At 36.0% G+C, this 18,562-nt stretch overlaps 1 protein-coding gene across 2 annotated transcripts in view; it reads right to left on the bottom strand.

The window, feature by feature from the left end:
- Window positions 1–17,735, bottom strand: part of LOC5567582 (fatty-acid amide hydrolase 2-A) — a 28,825-nt gene extending 11,090 nt beyond the window's left edge. The window contains exon 1 of one of the 2 annotated variants that reach the window (XM_001651775.2): window positions 17,383–17,735. In XM_001651775.2, the coding sequence (XP_001651825.1) occupies window positions 17,383–17,468 (86 nt within the window). In that variant the 5' untranslated portion in view covers window positions 17,469–17,735. Of the gene's footprint in view, window positions 1–16,005; window positions 16,448–17,382 lie in introns of those variants that run through there. The other variant, XM_021849300.1, reaches the window with a different exon arrangement.
- Window positions 17,736–18,562: the final 827 nt, after the last annotated feature.

Genomic DNA, 18,562 nt, shown 5'->3' with positions numbered 1-18,562 from the left:
TACAACATTCTGATAGTTTAGCTTTGACAGCCCATGGCAAGATATTTTATGCTAACTACAAAAATTATGGAATAAGAAAAAAATGATTTTGAATAACTTAACCAAAATTAACTTAAAATGACTAACAAATTACTTCTTGTTTTAGCCCAACAATGTTCTAAAATTAATACTATGTTCTAGAAAGTTGATGTCCACTGAAAAATGTAGAAACGATCTACACATATTACGCAAAAATGAATGATTCAAAAATGTCCAGCTGATTCCTTCAGGAATACTTACACCAATTTCTGAGCCTCTAACTAACACTTTGTTTTTGCACAATGTATTTCATTAAAATTTAATAATAATTGTGTATGGTATCAAGAAGTTTATGCAGCTTAGTTTTTCTTTCATTTAAACAAACATCTAATTCTAAGAATTTCGCCCTAAGACCTTTTTGATAACATGATCATCAGACGGTTCTTTTAAACAAGAAATTTTACTTGTTTTTAATTATGAATCGTGGTTTACGGCTAACCAGCCGAGTGGAAGTTTAACAACTACCGAAAAGCTAAACATTACATATAATTTGCAATTGGATTAGATAGACAAATTGATGTGAAGATTTGCGAAAAAACTTTTTCGCAAATCTTCACATCAATTTGTCCATCTAATCCAATTGCAAATTATATGTAATGTTTAGCTTTTCGGTAGTTGTTAAGAAATTTTAGCTTTTTGTGAAGAGTTTGATGTACTTCAAATTTAAGTAAACTTTTAAGACTTTTATGACACTTTTTCAGGCTTTAGGAAACAAGTACGTATTGAAGTCGCTTTAGATTCTCAAAAAATAATCTCTAGGAATTTGTATATGTTTAACGTAAACATACTTCATTGAAAGAAAAACAAAAATGAGTTTTCACTTTGACTAGGGGCGCACAAATAGAGGTTTGCCAAGGGCGCAATGAGGCAACGCTACGGCTCTGCCCAGAAATTATAGTTTTCTCAATATACATGGTATATAAAACATGCATTGGTATTATTTTTTCAGGCCCTAGTCAACGGGAATCAAACATAATACATTTATGAATTCATTGACCATCAACAGATTACATATTGCTAAAGGCAATAAATTACAATAAATGCCCAAAGATCGAGCAACGCATCGCAACCTGATGATAGTTAAATCATGCATGACACATGTACCGGAAACGAATGAATTGAACAAGTTAGCATTGCTTTTTCTTTCCGAGTGATGATTGTTTTGATCGCATTTCACTGATCATTTAGAACGATTTTAAAACAATCATCATCATCGACTGAGAAAAGGCAGTGCTAACGTGTTCATTTTTTGTATTCATTGAAGCTCACGGTGGTGCTCTTGGCTCACCCACAGTGGATTTACAAATGTGCTTCATAATTACCTATTTTTTATAATTTATTTTCGTAAGATAAATGGTTACTTTGAACGGGATTGACTTTTAGATATGTATTGTCATCATGTCTGGAAATTAAAAATCCGAAATTTTCATGCAGGCATGCTCTTCAGTGAAAACAAATTCCCAAAAAAAAAATTTTAAGAACCTCGAGATACAAACCTCAACCAAACTATGTTAAAACTTGCTCCAATCATAAAATTGTGTTGGGCAAAATTTCGTAGAATTGGATAAATTACTATGTAGAAGTATTTTCGATAAATTTTGATGTTTCGTTCGGTAGTTATGATTTTTTAAAGCTTGAAAATAGCCCAAAAACACATAATTGATTTGAAGCACAACTAAATTTACTCTAAATTGAGTGAAATTTTGGCCAGAAGTTCATTTCGCAATGAAAAATCAAAGTATTGGTTGACTGGGGAGTTTCCAGACATTTTTGAAAATATGAATAGGTCTACTGCACATGTCAATGGTTGCTACTCCGTGATTGATCGGAACTGGTAAGAATTGCACTACGATCCAAATGAATAAGGGATGGGAGTTTCCGCTTACTCTCGAAGTGCAATTTTAGCAGATCTAATATTATTGATCAATAACGGCGCCGGCCAAGTCCTTACAGTCAGTTGGGATGGGGAAGGAATGTTAGGGTGTAATGATTGTTGCTTCTAGAGACCGAGAATACCTCTGCATCTCCACAATCACCACGGGAAGGGTGTTTATTAGTGAGGGAGGAAAAGATCTGGGAGTCACCTCTGGTCGGTGATGCGATCCATGGACAAGGGGGGAATATACGACTTATATTTATAGCTAGTTTTGTATTTTTGTCTCGAGAAGTTTTTGGAAAAATACGTCAACATCTATAATGTCGAACTATTCAAAAGACGTTTTTATTAATGACGAAAACTGAAAATTACATGTATATATTTTAAATTATATGAAACAGGAATAATGCCGACACTTGTAGTGACGAACCATACATAGTTTGTTTGAAAATTACATATGAGTATTACTGTGTATTTTGTCTCGATATGGTAGAAGTTTTAGAAAATACGTCAACATCCACAATGTCGAACAATTCAAAAGATAATTTTTAATAATGTCAAAAAAAGAAAAATGTATGTATATTGAAATTGTATAAGAAAAAACCATAATGCCGACACATATAGTGACGAACCATACAAAGTTTGTTTTAATATTACATAAAAATTACGCTTTCAAGAAAAAATGTGTTATCATAGGCATGAAACGAACTCACCAGTTGGTAATCCATTCTTGACTGAACACAAAACTGACACTGACAGCAAAACTTCCTGGCGTTCCGAAAACAAACCGTCTTGCTTGGGCCTTCCCAAATACCTACCCAGCAAGACGCTCCAAAACAGGGAAAAAAAAAAATCGGCGACGAAAGCACACGCGAAATTGTCAGCAAAGTCTATCGGACGACGCAAAACCGAACTGTCCTGCTTGGGTGTCATGAAGCCACTACCCAGCTAGACGCTCCAAAGCAGGAAAAAAAAAACTCCGGCGACGAAAACACGCACGAAACCGTGAGCAAAATCTATCGGATGACGCAAAACCGAACTGTCATGCTTGGGCTTCACGAAGCACTACCCAGCAAGACGCTCCAAAACAGGGGGAAAAAAATTCTCCGGCAACGAAAGCACGCGCGAAATTGTCAGCAAAATCTATCGGACAACGCCAATAACAAATTAAACTTCTGAAGAAGGAAGAAAATCTCAGAAAAGTTCTTCTAATCTTAAGAAACTACTTGTCGTAATGTCACACGAGAAATTTCCTAAAGAAGTTTTAGAAATATTCTATGAGAAATGTTTGGTCGCATCAAACTTTTTTCTCCTGGTTACTTCTAGGCCTCGTTTTGGTTTTTGGTTACCGTTTGGTCCCTTTTCGGTCTCATTTTGGTTCCTGCTGTGTTTTTTTTTTTTTTCAGGAAAGCGTTTTTTTTATTTCCTATTTTCAAGACACGCTGTCGCAACCAGAACTACTTTATGCACAATTTTATTTTATTTTTAATTTTGATTAAAATCGAACAATTTTGGAAAAGAAATCTGGAATTTAAACAATTTTAAATTAAAAATGATGATCTCTTTCCCACGACTTCAACCCACTTCTTTTACGAAAAAGCGTTCTTATAAAAATTGTTGGAACACATAGGGTGACAAATGGGCTAAATTATTCGAAACCAGTCCAAAAATTACTTGTTTTTCAAAAGAAAAATGATTGAATACCTGGGCATTTCAAAGGTTCTGGCAACTTTTTTTAATGAGACTAGGATAGATGAACATTTTTGAATAATAGGAGATAAGCATCGCGAGAGTAATATTTGCATACAAAGAAGTGTTTCAAAGGAAATTCTAACGAGAATGGGATAGGTATTTTCTTAATTTAATTTAAAATGATACGATTATGTATCAGACAATTTCCTAATAATATATGAATAAGATGAGTATCTCAAGAATGACATTTGAGTAATATAAATGCTTTTTACAGGAATTCCGCTAAATTTATGACTAAGATGAGTATTTTTTAATGACTCCGAATTTGAATTTGAGTATTTTTAATGACTGATAATTTGGATAATTTTTTCAATGACTCCGGAATTCTTGAGCGTATTTCAAGTGTTCCGAATATTTGATGCCAATTAAATTAAGTAACACGATTCAAAGCAGATCAGAACTGAAAGTATACTTGTGAAAACACATTTAATTTTTTTATCATAACATATTCCAAGTAACCATGGAGCATTATAACATTGCTTATATAAAGCAGCTACATTGCCGTAAGCCTACCACTAGTTTCAAAGTGGAAAAGGGTCCTGATATAGTCGAACTAATGAAATAATGCTTATAAATCAACCAAGCAATTCATAAAGTATCATTAGTGCATTGATACATTTGTAATGCAGCATTAATGCTCTATTGCCTGACAGCTTTTGAAATTTCTCGAATAAAAGCAATGTCGCATCAGTTTTATTGATATGCAGTAGAATACGTGCAATGTTATAATGCTTGTGGTTACTTGGGTATTCTCACAAATCCAAACAACACTTTACTGTTGCACCCTTGAAGTTGCCTTAGGTACTCAAATGACCTTTGGAAATGAATGATGCATAATCTTTTTGTACGAGAACGCAGTACTAAAAAAAACTTTCGAAAGAAGCATACTGATGCACTTGAAAGCTCCGTTCAGTCTTGATGATGAAATAGCTTCAGCATTCTTTAAAAAAAATGTCTAGAAGTGTATAAATTGCTATTGAAACAAAAATATTTTAAAATTTGTCATTAAAAATGTCATGAATACCTTTTCATCGATTTCATGGCGGCATACGATAGTATCGACCGTATAGAGCTGTGGAATCTTGAACGAAAACAGCCTTTTCGGAATACTCACGAGATTTATAAGCCGGGGTACGATTTTCATGAGATCCAGTCATTTTTTTTTTGCTTCGCGGATGAATGGACATTGTCGACCGAACATTTGAAAAGGTGGCAGACTTGTACACCTGCAGATGGAGCCGAACGTGTCAGTTCTCGCCTAGTTAGCAGTATTACAATAGACGGGGATACGTTCGAGGTGGTCGACGAGTTCGTCTACCTTGGATCCTTGTTGACGGCTGATAATAGCGTTAGCCGTGAAATACGGAGGCGCATCATCAATGAAAGTCAGGCCTACTAAGGCCTCCACAAGAATGATAAGTGGGCGATGCTCGAGGAGGACTTGCAAGCACTTGGAGTCTTCGAACGCCGGGTGCTTAGGACGATCTTTGGCGGTGTGCAGGAAAACGGTGTATGGCGGCGAAGGATGAACCACGAGCTCGCGCAACTTTACGGCGAACCCAGGAATCCAGAATGTGGCCAAAGCTGGAAGGATGCTGTTAATGCCGGAGAGCAACCCTACAAAGATGGTGTTCGCTTCGGATCCGGTTGAAACAAAAAAAAAGCGCATAGATTTGCCAAACGTGGGGCAGAATAAAGGATGAAGAGAAGCTGCTACGAACCGAGTATTGTGGCGTGAAATTGTTGATTCAGTTTTATCTGTTTAGATGTTAACTAAATAAATGAAAATTGAAAAATTGTTGTGGTACGGGCACTTTTTATATCCATCCAAAAATTCCTTTAGCCTTCTTTCGGTCGAACCACGTGGTATTGCAATTGGACAAAAACTGTATCACGTGTTTGTGTTAGCTTCCTGTCTGTTTTCACTCGTCACGCTACTTATTATGTGCTTTTAAGTAGATGGAGAAATTTACGTAGTATTTCATATATCTACAAATCGCTTTGTTTCTGATTTTGGGAAAGCAAATTAGAATAGGTACATACGCCAATGTAGGACATAGACAACCGTTCGGAACAAGCCCTACTTCCGTCACAATCTCAACATGCCGCCTGTTTATATTTACTGTGACTGAAAAACCAACATAACAACAATCACTCACACTGAACGATTTTGGGAACACGGCACGACCGCGACGGTCCGCCCGGCTAAACGTGAGTGGCCAAACACGTGAATCGGTCGTAGGTGCAGGGGGAGCGGCATGCTATCGTTTATTGTATTCGATTGACCGATAAAACCATCATATTGTCATGACCAGTGGTGTGCTGTTTCATCATTATGCAAATATACGGTCGCCCAATCGCCGCTAAAAAAGTCAACGAACGCTTTTCGGTTCTTCTTTGGATCAACTCAGTGCCGCATCTATACCTTTAGTCCGATGGTGGGAAACCAATTTGAATTTCAAGGTCATACAAAGTTTTGTTTTGTACAAACTTTATTGTTCGACTCAAAAACCAAGGTTATCGTTGACTTTTGATTTGTTGTGGTCGTTATTCTTCTTTTTTCTGACGTTACGTTCCAACTGGGATAGAGTTTGCTTCTGAGCTTATTGTGTTATGAGCAGTTACACAGTTAAGTAGATGAAAAAAACGAATTTAGTACTATACCATGTAATTCCACTAGAGTTTGTATCCTTTGACAGATACGCGTATTTCGACCTCAACTGTAAGGCCGTCTTCAGTGTCGTGTACTAGACAAGTCGAGTCTAGTACACGACACTGAAGACGGCCTTACAGTTGAGGTCGAAATACGCGTATCTGTCAAAGGATACAAACTCTAGTGGAATTACATGGTATAGTACTAAATTCGTTTTTTTTTTTCATCTACTTATAGATATTCTACTAAACAGCTCGAAGATTTATTATCAGTTACACAGTTGTTGATTGAGAGCTTCCTTTGCCGATTGACCATCATTGCATTCGTAGGAATAGAGTAAGTTGCCAACCCGAAAAAGTCCTGAACCGACGAGATTCGAACTCTCGACTCTCAGCATGATCTTGCTGAATAGCTGTGCGTTTATCGCAACGGTTGTTAGGGCCACCTTGTCGTTGAATTATGAATCAGCTTACCGTAAAACGGAGTATCGTTGATCAGCAGGGTAACATTGTAGAGGTATGTTCAATTGTGCAAATTGACTTTTTACTTTATATACAGATAATTGCAAACATTTAGGCGAAATCCGTGATTCAAGAGGTTTCAAATGAACATCAATTTGTCCATTTAATCCAATTGCAAAATATATGTAATGTTTAGCTTTCGGTAGTTGTTAACATTTTTATTCTCACTGGAAACTTTTGAGAAAAGTCTGAAAAAAAAGATCAATGCTACTCCATGTTACGGTACGTAAAATTATCAACCATCGTTCTAGATTATAGCTAGTTTCGATTCGGCAGCATAAACTCAATATTCTTCTATGCATCAAACTGATTGAAATTTGCATTTTACAAGAGAAGCTTTTACCTTTGAATAAAAAAAATCCTACTGCAATAAAATCCTTCAAGCCCATTTGTGGTTCACCAAACGCCAATACCTAGTCTCTTGTTTTCTAGATCAGTGACGAGTTTTCAAATTAACATCAACGAACAAGAGCTGACTGGTGGAACGGGTTTCAAATTCATAGCCAGGTGACCTTGAGTTTAGCACCTGCATCTCACTCCAATAACTCTCTTCGTGTCCAAACAGCTGAAAAGGTGGGATTTGGATGGTTGTGAAGTTTTTGGTGTTTTTGGGCCGTGATGTACAATGCTGTTTGCAAACAGCAAAATTTTCAATGATTAGTTATGATTTATGGATGGTAAAATTAACTAGTTCAAAAATTTCTAAGCTTTCAAAAAATAAACTGTAAAAACGCCTTAAAAATGCTAATAGACTAGTTTTAGAGCAGGCGCTGTTGAGTAATAAAATAACGATTAAATAAGGAAGAGTAAGAAACTTCTTTACTTACTTCTTTACTTCGCTTTACTATTTATTCTGAGTTTATTTTTATTTTTGAAAATAACCCATTTTGCACCGACGTTTCACGCAACACCTCTTATTATTTTTCATTAGATTGGAGTCAAAATTAGAGGAATTGCAAATCTCCAACAAGAATTAATTAATCATTGAAGGTGAACTTAACTTCCTTGTGAACCAAAACCAGTTTTAGCTTGGGAGGTAAGCTACACCCAATGTTCAAAATCATATTGAATGAACTCAAAGCTGCCACTTATTGAGCAGCTTAACACCTAACGAAACAAAATCATATCAAATGGACATGGCTGCCGGAAAAAAAAACCTTAAGGGAAAAGTCGGTGACTTTGCTCGCTGATTAGTCAAGGTGGTCGGCCGAACACTGCAGTCAGTGTAGGTATGACAATGACAATTCTCCACGCTCTTTGTGAGTGCATTAGCAGTAAAACAGCGTTAATTGATTGAAACGAAATACTACACGGAGACGGAATTCAACTCAATTTTGGGTTGTTTCAACGCAATTCCGTAGTAGAGCCCAATAACTCAATTTTGGCTAAATTTCCAAGGTCCCCACTAGGTAGTTTGGCTTTAATTCCATTAGAAAAATATACTCAATTTTGGGTTGATTTAACGCAAAATTGAGTTCTTTCGACCCAAACATAAGAAAAGTTGCATTTACTCAAATTTGGCTTATTGGGCCAAAGTACCCCCATTGGGTAGATGCAGCTCTCTCTATTTTTGACAACATTCGTGTGGGAGAAAGAGAAAACCGAGAGATTTTGGGTTGAAACTATAATCGATATACTTAATTTTGGGTAAAGTAAACTCAAAAATTAGGTAAAAATATTTCTCTGTGTAAGATCATTTTGAAAAGATATCAATGGATTTTTTAAAGGGTGCTTTAGCCAACGGCTGTAAGCCTAAGGTGAGTCGAAGTATAATTTAATACACTGAACCTGATATTGTCACTTATTTCAATTCTGTTCAATGAACTGCTGCAGATGGGCAGAGTTTGTACCTTGTAGTTACGAGACGTTCACGTGTTTCCCAAGGCATTCTCTATGTGATGCCATTCGGGCCCTAGCTGGGCTGTACGGAAGCAAGAACGAATACTAGGTATTTTTTCCGTTGACATCGACGGGAACTCTCCTATACTCAATATTGTATCTCAATATCGAGTTAGAGAACCATAAAAAAAGTTGGTGTTCTGCTTTATAGGTAATGATTTAAAGGTTGCCTAAAGACGATGTAGGTTTATATGGAATTATTATGGAGAAATTTAAAAAAATGTTCCAAACACGTTAGTACTGGAATGTAAGTACCGTTTTGATTCAAAACCCGGACAGCTTCAAATTCCGGACACTCTACTTTGTATGGGAAAGATTTCACTCGAAATGTTTCAAAATGCGCCGTCATAAAGTTCCCAATTTGAAAGATGATCTTTATCAACATTTTACATAGCAATCCATAAAAATTTACAATGTTCAACTAGTTTTAACGTCTTTCTAACGGTTTAGTGCGTTTAAATAATAATTCGATTATTCTGATTGTGTTTTTCAAGAACTGTCCGGAATTCGAATCAAAGTGTCCGGAATATGAAGCAAAAGTGTGGTTGTGTCCGAAATAAAAATCATGAAGAGGCCGAATATGTTTATTGATTAAAGTGAATTAAAGATGTGAAATCGGAATCTTCACCCACCATTCGAAATTTAAGTGTTTGCAAGGCCTGATTACGTCAAAGTTTTGTACAGAACGATTCAATTTATATGTGTAATGATAAGTTGTACCTGGGAGGGAGGCACCGATACTACACACGAAATATGACACATTTTTTTTTTCAAACTGCAAGAAAACTCCAGCTTGCCAACGACAATCAAGGCAGACTTGATGAAAATCGATAGTTTTTTTTTGTTGTGTACCTTCGAACTTTTCGGACAAACATGAAAAAAGGGCAAAAGTTTTCTATGCATTTTTTTTTGTTTTTATTAGAAAAAGTAAAATTATGCGTATTTGAATACTTTATATTCAATCAGAATAAAAGGTGCTATCGTGACTTTACTTTTGAATAGGCATGAATAGCTTATCAATCGATTTTTTGTCACATTTGATGAAATGCAAAAATATGTTTTGATCAATTACGCGCTTTTTCCATGTTTGTCCGTTGTTTAAGATCTGGGCTCACAGTGACAGTTCGTGACAGCAGAATCTCGGCTCACTATGACGTACAGAAATTTCGTATCGGTTTCTCCCTCCCAGAGTTGTACTTCACTGGAGCCTTAAGTGTCCGTGATATGAATCAAAAAGGTACAAACTTTTCATCCTATAGTAAAAACTCATTCCTCAAACCTTGATAAAGGATGTTGTAATAGCCTGGATTACTTTGATCTATTCTTCCCGCCAGGAGCACCACTGTTGCCTGCCAAACAGTTGGTGAAGCATGCTACATGCAAATCCACTTAATGATGATGAATAACAGTTTATCCTGACGTCTGATAAAAATGCGTGTTTCGGCAAAGTTGTAGCTGAAAGGATTTCACATGAGAAGAGTTTTTTTTCACTTTTCTATAAAATATTATGACGAAGAGATAGAGGGCTGAACACAAAAAGTTGGCGTTTTGCATAGTAATCTCCATATAAACTTCAAATTGCGTGTGCACAGTCAAATTTCTACCGAATCATTTCAAACTTTGGAAAGGTGCTATTTACAATAACAAAAATCGTTTAAGCAAAGGGGAGCCAAAATTTCAAAATTTGCTTCACTTCAATACACATATGCCAATTGTGCGATAAACGCTGCAAAATATAAATACAGTCAACTTTCCCTTACTCGATATTCTGTATCTCGATGTTTCCCCTAACTCGATGGAATGCGCGGTCCCTTCAATCTAGCATGCTTTGCTGCCTCTGTAATTCAATACCTCTCTAACTCTAGGACAGGACGTGACAGCTGAACTAAGACTGCCCCGTTGTTTTTCAACCGATAACCTTGACGATCCTAAATCCAGTGTTACCAGTATCCTTTTTAAGAAAATCATGTGAACAAAATTAAATACCAAGGCTCATAATTTTGATTGTTTCTGACACGGTTCATTTATTTAGTACAATAGAGGATGCTATATTAAAAAAAACAGGTTAAAATTCAAAACTAGCGATATTTTTAGAAGGAATTGACATAATTTTCATTATGTTAGTTACAAATAGGTATTTTTTATTCATGTTTGCATTGTAGGAGCACATTATTTGAATATAACATCGAATATGAATATATTTGAAACAAAAAGATTTCATTAAAATTTCCCAAACTTTTGATTAAAAATCTAATTTATGAACGGCCGGGCTAACAATAAAGTGCCCTGTTGCAATCCAACTCAACGATGTGAAGTAGGCCTTTGCCAAAACGACCAATGAGAAGTGGTCTTTTTTGACAGGCAATTGGTTTCGTTTTTGTACTTTGACCTGTCACGTCTTGTCTTAGCTCTAACTCGATGTTCTCTAACTCGATGCTATCTGTTCCAGTTTCCCATGTGAGTTTACCTCTCTAACTCGATATTTTCACGAAAAGTTAAAAATATCCATGAAATGTTAATAAATTTTATGAATTTGTATCTTAAATTTTCAATTTTTGCTGACTGTTAAAAAAATGTCACATAGGTAAATGTAGTAAAATTGCATAATTTTTCACGTTTAAATTACTATTTCGAATGTATTTTGTCAAAATAATGTGACGTTTAAAATTTGAAATACAGTAATGTCCTAATGTCCCGATTCTGCCAGCCCCTTGTTGCATTTAGGATTGGCAAAATGGGGAAAAAGCTAAAATCGGGAAAAAAATTTTGACTACTTTTCAAAATAATTTTCATTTATGGACTTTGTTTTATCATATTGTTAATGATTAAAGCGTTTTATTTTTTTTTATTTTTGTATGAACCGTAATATTTTACAAGATCCCTAATGTAACTCCGTTCTGTGACAACTGCGATACAAAGTGAATTCAAACTCTAGATCAGGCCTGCCCAACCTTTTTTGGCTCTTTCTCGTGGTGCGTTCGCAAGAATAGACCAATATGAACAAAATTAGTCTCAAATGAAAGCTTGGTTGTATATTTGTCTAATTGATGCTGCAAACTTAAAATTTATATCAACCTCTTTGCTACCGAAGCAATTAAGTCCAAAAAATGATCCGGCCCGCGGATCGGACTGATTTTTACCTTTGCTTGAATCGCTTGCGAATAATCTAATATAAATTTAAAATTTTCAGCATGGATTAAACAGATATACTATAAAGCTTTCATTTGAGACTAATTTTGCTCATATTGGTCTATTCTTGCGAACGCACCAACCATTTATGTCGAAAAAGAGCCAAATATGTTGGGCAGACCTGCTCTAGATGATCGTATAGGCGTGGCCAAGGTCATACTTGACTTTGTATACATTATGATTGTACCCAATTTATCCATATTTAAATAATGTAATTTTTAGGCTTACAAAATCGGGTCAAAAAGGGTGCTAAAATCGGGTTAAAAAGGGTGCCAAAATCGGGGGTAGATAAAATCGGGGGTCGACAAAATCGGGGGCTGACAAAATTGGGTCATTACTGTATATGTGTTCTGTATCTCAATACCTCCCTAACTCGATGGTCCTTCAATATCTAGTAAGGGAAAGTTGACTTTATTAGAACTTATATTGCTATGATGACATGAACCATATATTCAATATCCCCTGAAATAAACTTATTTATGATATCAATGGAAAATTGTTAAAAATTCTAAACAAAGTCATAGAGCAGTTTTAAGTGGCGAACTCGCCAAGGGCGAAAAGCCACTCAAATAAAGATAAATAATAATAATAGTCATAGAGCACTACATGAAAAAAAATGCGATGTATGTAAAGTATGCGATATGTAAAGTTTTGATAAAAAGTCTATTACATTTTTTTCAGTGTTTTCCTCACGTTTATCCAAACTAAAGTACGAATTTTTATTTCATTATATTTTTCTAAGATACTTTTTTCAATATGCTCTCAAACAGCGTACAATTTATATGAAATATTTCGATTATGCAGTACATTTCATTTCAAGAAACCTTTGAGTTTCCAGGAATATCTTAATAGAAGTATTTACTATGTATTGATGTACAAGAAAAACCTATCAGGAACAGTTAGTTTTTCGATAATTAGCCACCCTTTTAACAAAATACCTCTCGAAGCACAATGAAAATCATAAAAATTGGCAACACTCCTGTACTGAATGGCTGGTTCGTCTCTGGGCTACCAACGGTGTGTTAGGGTTTGAAATGTTTTTGATAATTTCATAAAAAAAAATCCTTATTTTAAACATAGGTTATTCTTTCGACTTGTACTGGTTTCATTACTATCGGCAGTATTTTAGGTTATATTTCAATAGGAAATTTTACCTTCTTTAAATCATTGACAGTTTGTTATAGTTATACCGATTTACCAATGATTTGCATTACACTAGCTTACTTTTTTATAAGAGATTTTTCCTTCTTTTGATCATAGGGTGTTCTTTCATATTTTAATATTTTTCATAGTTAATGCAACTAAGGCTTTTTATTATTATTACTTAGGCTTATTATTACGTTAAAGAAGCTAACAATTTCTCTGTTGTGAAAAGAAGAAGCCAAACTTGTGGTTGCTAGAAATTAATCAATTTACTAAGTACTATCAGAAGGATTGAAGCAAATCAATGCTACAGAAAGACGAATAAGTCGTAAAACGTTCTAGTAACTGTCAAAAGCTGACTACAAACGCAATGCGAAAAACTTAGGCTGGCAGCTATTACTCCGAGCAGAGAAGTGAATAATTGCTTACATTTAGAATGTTCTACTTTCAGCATTGTTCCTTGAATTGACACTAAAGAGCTGTATATCAATGATGATTTATCTTCATTTAAGAATAAACTGTTCTTTGAAATTAAGCTTTGAAATTCATTGCAAATGCATGTTTATTATTGTTTTCAATTTCGGTCAAATGATCCGCGACCTTCATAATATGTCATGAAGATCGTTAAATATGCGTACATGTTTTTAAAAGTTTGAGATTTTTCGATGAAAGGACAAAAAAGTAAAACTTATGCTTAAGAATGCGATTAAAACTACTCACGATTTAGCCCTCTATTAGACAAATAGAGTTTCTTGAGTAGTATAAACCAATGTTTAACACGCTTTTTACTTTACTTTTTTGTTACGAGTACATAGATGGTATTTCAGCAAATTTGACCATAAATGGACGAACTTCTAGAGTTACCTAGCGTCAGGTATTGGTGAAATATTATTGGTTATTTTCAAGCTCTAGCTTTAGTAGAATAGTGAAGGATATCAACATACAATTTGTTCACAGAGATGAGGATTTTTTTATACGAAAATCATTGTTTACCTTGAAGAACAGCTTTTGTTAGGAGTTTTATGGAAAACTATAAAGTTCTTTACCAAAAAGCATTTTGTCAGATCTTATATTTTCATAAAATTGTAGAATACTAGTTGAACGATGCACAGAAAACCGAATACGATTTCTTTAATAAATAAAAAAGATACAGCATAAACAAGGAGTTCACTTTATAAAATGATCAGTCTTTAAGAGTTGAACAAATCACTCTGAATCTAACTTATCCAGCTACTAATGTTACTCCACATAAGTTTTAGGCCTTCCTTACCCGAGTGGTTAGAGTCCGCGGCTACAAAGCAAAGCCGTGCTGAAGGTGTCTGGGTTCGATTCCCGATCGGTACAGGATCTTTTCGGGTTGGAAATTTCCTTGACTTCCCTGGGCATAGAGTATCATCGTACCTGCCACACGATATACGAATGCGAAAATGGCACTTTGGTAAAGAATGCTCTCAGTTAATAACTGTGGAAGTGCTCATGAGAACACCAAGCTGAGTAGCAGGCTTTGCCCCAGTGAGGACGTTAATGCCAAGAAGAAGAACATGAGTTTTAGACTAACATTTCTTGCAAAGATTACTCCACGAACTACTCCAAAGGTTAGTTGAGCTTTTTTTCCTGGATTTAAGTAATTATTTTTCTAAGCATTTACCTAATGACACATCTAATTCCACCAGATGGCTTCAAATTTTCCTTCTTGTATCTTTTCCTCCAAATAATCTTCCTGTAAGGATTGTTGCAATCAATTCCAGATGTCTGCTGGTCTACTTCCTTCCGCTGGTAAATTTTCCATGAATTCCATCAAGAATTCTGCTATTGCTGAGCCAAATATGTTTCAAAAATATCTCTAAGAAAATAAAATCAAATCCTCGAAAGTTTGCCTAAGAGTTTTCCAAGGATATACTTTCAATAACATTGCTACAGGAATCCTCCGATAATCTTAGCAGTTAATAGTGGAAATGCTCAGTAAGATCTGAAATAATTCAGTTTGGTATATATTCTGTAAGATTTTTTGAAAGAAAATTAGTGAAGTTTTTCTAAAGAGTTCCGGGAGTAGTTCTCTGGTGCATTACTGAACCTTTATTCGATTAGTCTCGGGTTGCATTCCATCAAGAATCTTAAGAGACAATTTTGTTGTGCTGTTTCCATAATCTAACGCAAATATATATAAAAAAAAACGAAGTGGCGCTTTTCTAGCATAGTGATTGGTACATGCCAGTCGAAGTTATTAGCGATAACTTTAGAAGAAAATCTCCACAATCATTTAGGTGATAAGATTTGCTGACCTACACGGAAATGAATTTTATTGTAGAAACTACTGAATCCATGGTAAAATTGAGAACTGCACCAACGATTTTCAACCGACTACATTATTCTGTTAACTCTACCAAAACATAGTCAACATCACTACACAAGAAAATTTCTTCTGTTGATTTAACCAGAGTTGTAGTATTTTTTACTAGAAACATTCTTGATTTGAGAAGTTTAGCATCATACTTTTGACCACACTGTGTTGTACGGTGGGTGTCACGGATTGAAATACAATGCTTTGTAGTGGATGCTACTATGGACATAGTTAAATTTACTGCACTACTCAGTGATTTTCACCAGATTGTAGTAAACTTAACAGATTTTTGTAGTCGGTTGAAAATCGTTGGTGCAGTTCTTAATTCTACCATGGATTCGGTAGATTATACAACAAAATTTGTTTGCGTGTATGCTTTGAGAAATAGTGTGGAGTAGGGTTTATTTTGAAAGACTCGCAAAAATGCTTTATTATCCTTCCATAGAGCAACAGCATTTGCATTTCTTGGTCACAATAATATATAAAACCAGTTTTATAGATTTATGAATGCATAATCTATCATTAAACCGTCCAAAACTCCGCCGCAACTGACCTTCAGATGAAGAGCTCGCGTTCTCAAATGCCAAAAGCGGTCCTTTATTTCACAATCACTGCCACTCTGATGCTCCGGGTGCCAATAGCTATCACAAACAGAGGTATCGACGGAAAATTTTCACCTTCCAAACTGAAGCACTTGTTTTTTTAGCTTTCAATCACTGATCGGGCACAGCAGCGCGATAAGCTATCATCTTCTTCGAGATTCATGCAAGAACTTTGATCCTCAGCAAAACACTCATCAACAACGTTCTTGATCTTGAAATGTGTGTCTGCTTATGTGGCAAAAATTTCGACGTCGAAACAAACAATTTTGCACTTTCTTCGCTCAAAAAGCAATCAAAATTGCATCCGAGCTTTCACGGGCAGATGGAGAGTGGAACTACATATCTACATTTGCCATGGCATTGCACTTCAACGAATGACTGAGTGTGGCTTTCTCTGGGTAATGCACTCGAACATAAATTGAATTGCCGCAATTTTTCTCCAGCGACGGAAAGATGCTCAACGTTTGCTCTCTTCCACTGATGAGCACTGGACTGGTGGAGCATTGGAGCATATACCTACAGTGTTGGATAATACATTTGCATCTTTTTAGATTTTCCATACAATATAAGTTCTTCAAACATGACTTGAAATTAAACGTATATTTTTAAGTGATTTTTCCAATAACGAGTTCAAAAGTAATAACGAATCGACTAAAGTGAATTTATTGACAAATTTTGATTATTGACATAACTTTAAAAAGTGGATTAGTTCATGTCATTTTTAAGCATTGATAAAATAAGATTAGATGCCATCCTTAGCCGAGTGGTTAGAGTCCGCGGCTTCAAAGTAAAGCCATGCAGAAGGTGTCTGGGTTCGATTCCCGATCGGTCCAGGATCTTTTCGTAAAGAAATTAAATTTAAATTAAAAAAACCATATTTTTTTTTACTTTTTCCAATTTGTTAAGAAGATGGTCTGAGAGCAAATTTAACTTCACTCTGCTCTTCAAATCAGTTTATAAATAACTGAGATCTAACTTACCAATAATCAAATAAGTTGCAACTGTAGTGCTCAATACTGTATGTACACTACACATGGCCCATCAGCTGGATCGAGCGAAACGGGGTAAAAGAAATGACGTATCTATTCCGGTTTGCTTGCGAGTTTGAGAGGCAATAACCATTTGGACTTTGTACCCTGTGCAACACTCGTCTATGCCACTCTTAGATGTGCTGCGATGAGATATTCAACTCTCAAGCGTTAGTTACGTAAGTGCGGTAAGAACGTTCTAATGAAAGAGAATGCAAAATATCGACCCGTTCAGCAGCCTAATAATCATACCCTGCACAATTCAAATGATATAAACTTCACCTGCAATCAAACACTTACTTGTGGAATTCTCGCTTCACTATCCGACATCCTTTGGAAAAGATCCGTAGCAGCAGTTCAACTGCTGCGAAAGCATACGATAACATTTTGTATGCGATTTCGAACGCACTCTTCCAGATGTGACACTCTATAACTTTAGCCTTCACGATAGCTATTCGCGCACGAAGCGAGATTAAGCTTCACAATGGGTTTACAACAGCGTGAATTGGAGCCGTCTAAGAACCGCGACGATATTTGGCTACCTCTCGAGTGGGCGACACCAGAGCGACCAAAGTTGAGTCCGTCCGGTTGGGTTGCACGCGCTAATGGGACTGCCGTGCCGTCTCGAACTGCTTCTAAGCTAAGCACTCTCTTCTTCGGTTGGACTGGAGAAATAAACGTTGAACTGCGGCAGTAGGCCGAATAAACTCATACGGCGCCGCTGCCACACGAAGGCACAGTCTACTTCGTGTATACATTATCGACTTCATCGCAGCAGGCAGTATACAGAAAGATGTTCAGTTGCAACACTGTGGCCACAACCATTTATTATTAGATTTTGGTCAGGTTGCTTAGATCGGTATGATATTCAATTGGAGGACCGGAAGTATATCTCCTAAATACGCAAAAACATTGCTTATTGATAATCTAAGCAAGCTAAGTATTAAGTATGCGGCTGCTTTCAACACCGGAGGCAGTCAGGTAGTCAATTACTGAACCGGGCGCTCTAATGCGTATGCACTTTGACGCGGCGACAACTGTTGTTAGTCATCTGGCATCCATTATGCGAGTTTTAAATCGAGCGTGTGGCACCTGTTTTGTTAAACGGGTGTCATTTACTAACAAGGTTAAATTAATAACAATAATAATTACTATATTATGATTTTTTTTACAATATTGTTGGACCACTTGCCTATGGCAAAATATTTGGGCTAGTGTTCATTTGAATACTTCAAATTCAGACCTGATATTGAAATAAGAGCCTTCCTTAGATTAGTGCTACCGTCCACGGCTACAAAACAAAGCCATGCTGGGTTCGATTCCCGGTTGGTCCAGGAACTTTGCGTAATAGAAATTTCCTTGTCATAGAGTACTGTTGTACTGGCACACGATAGTCGAATGTGGAAATTGCAATTGAGAAACAGGTTCTATCCTAGTTGGGATTCAAAACCATGTATTGTCTCGGTTGTACATTAATTAT

This window comes from Aedes aegypti, chromosome 3 (assembly GCF_002204515.2).
Source record: "Aedes aegypti strain LVP_AGWG chromosome 3, AaegL5.0 Primary Assembly, whole genome shotgun sequence".
In the NCBI taxonomy this organism is placed as follows: domain Eukaryota; kingdom Metazoa; phylum Arthropoda; class Insecta; order Diptera; family Culicidae; genus Aedes; species Aedes aegypti.
The sequence above is the reverse complement of the archived record's forward strand: the minus strand, read 5'-3'. Positions and strand labels throughout refer to the sequence as shown.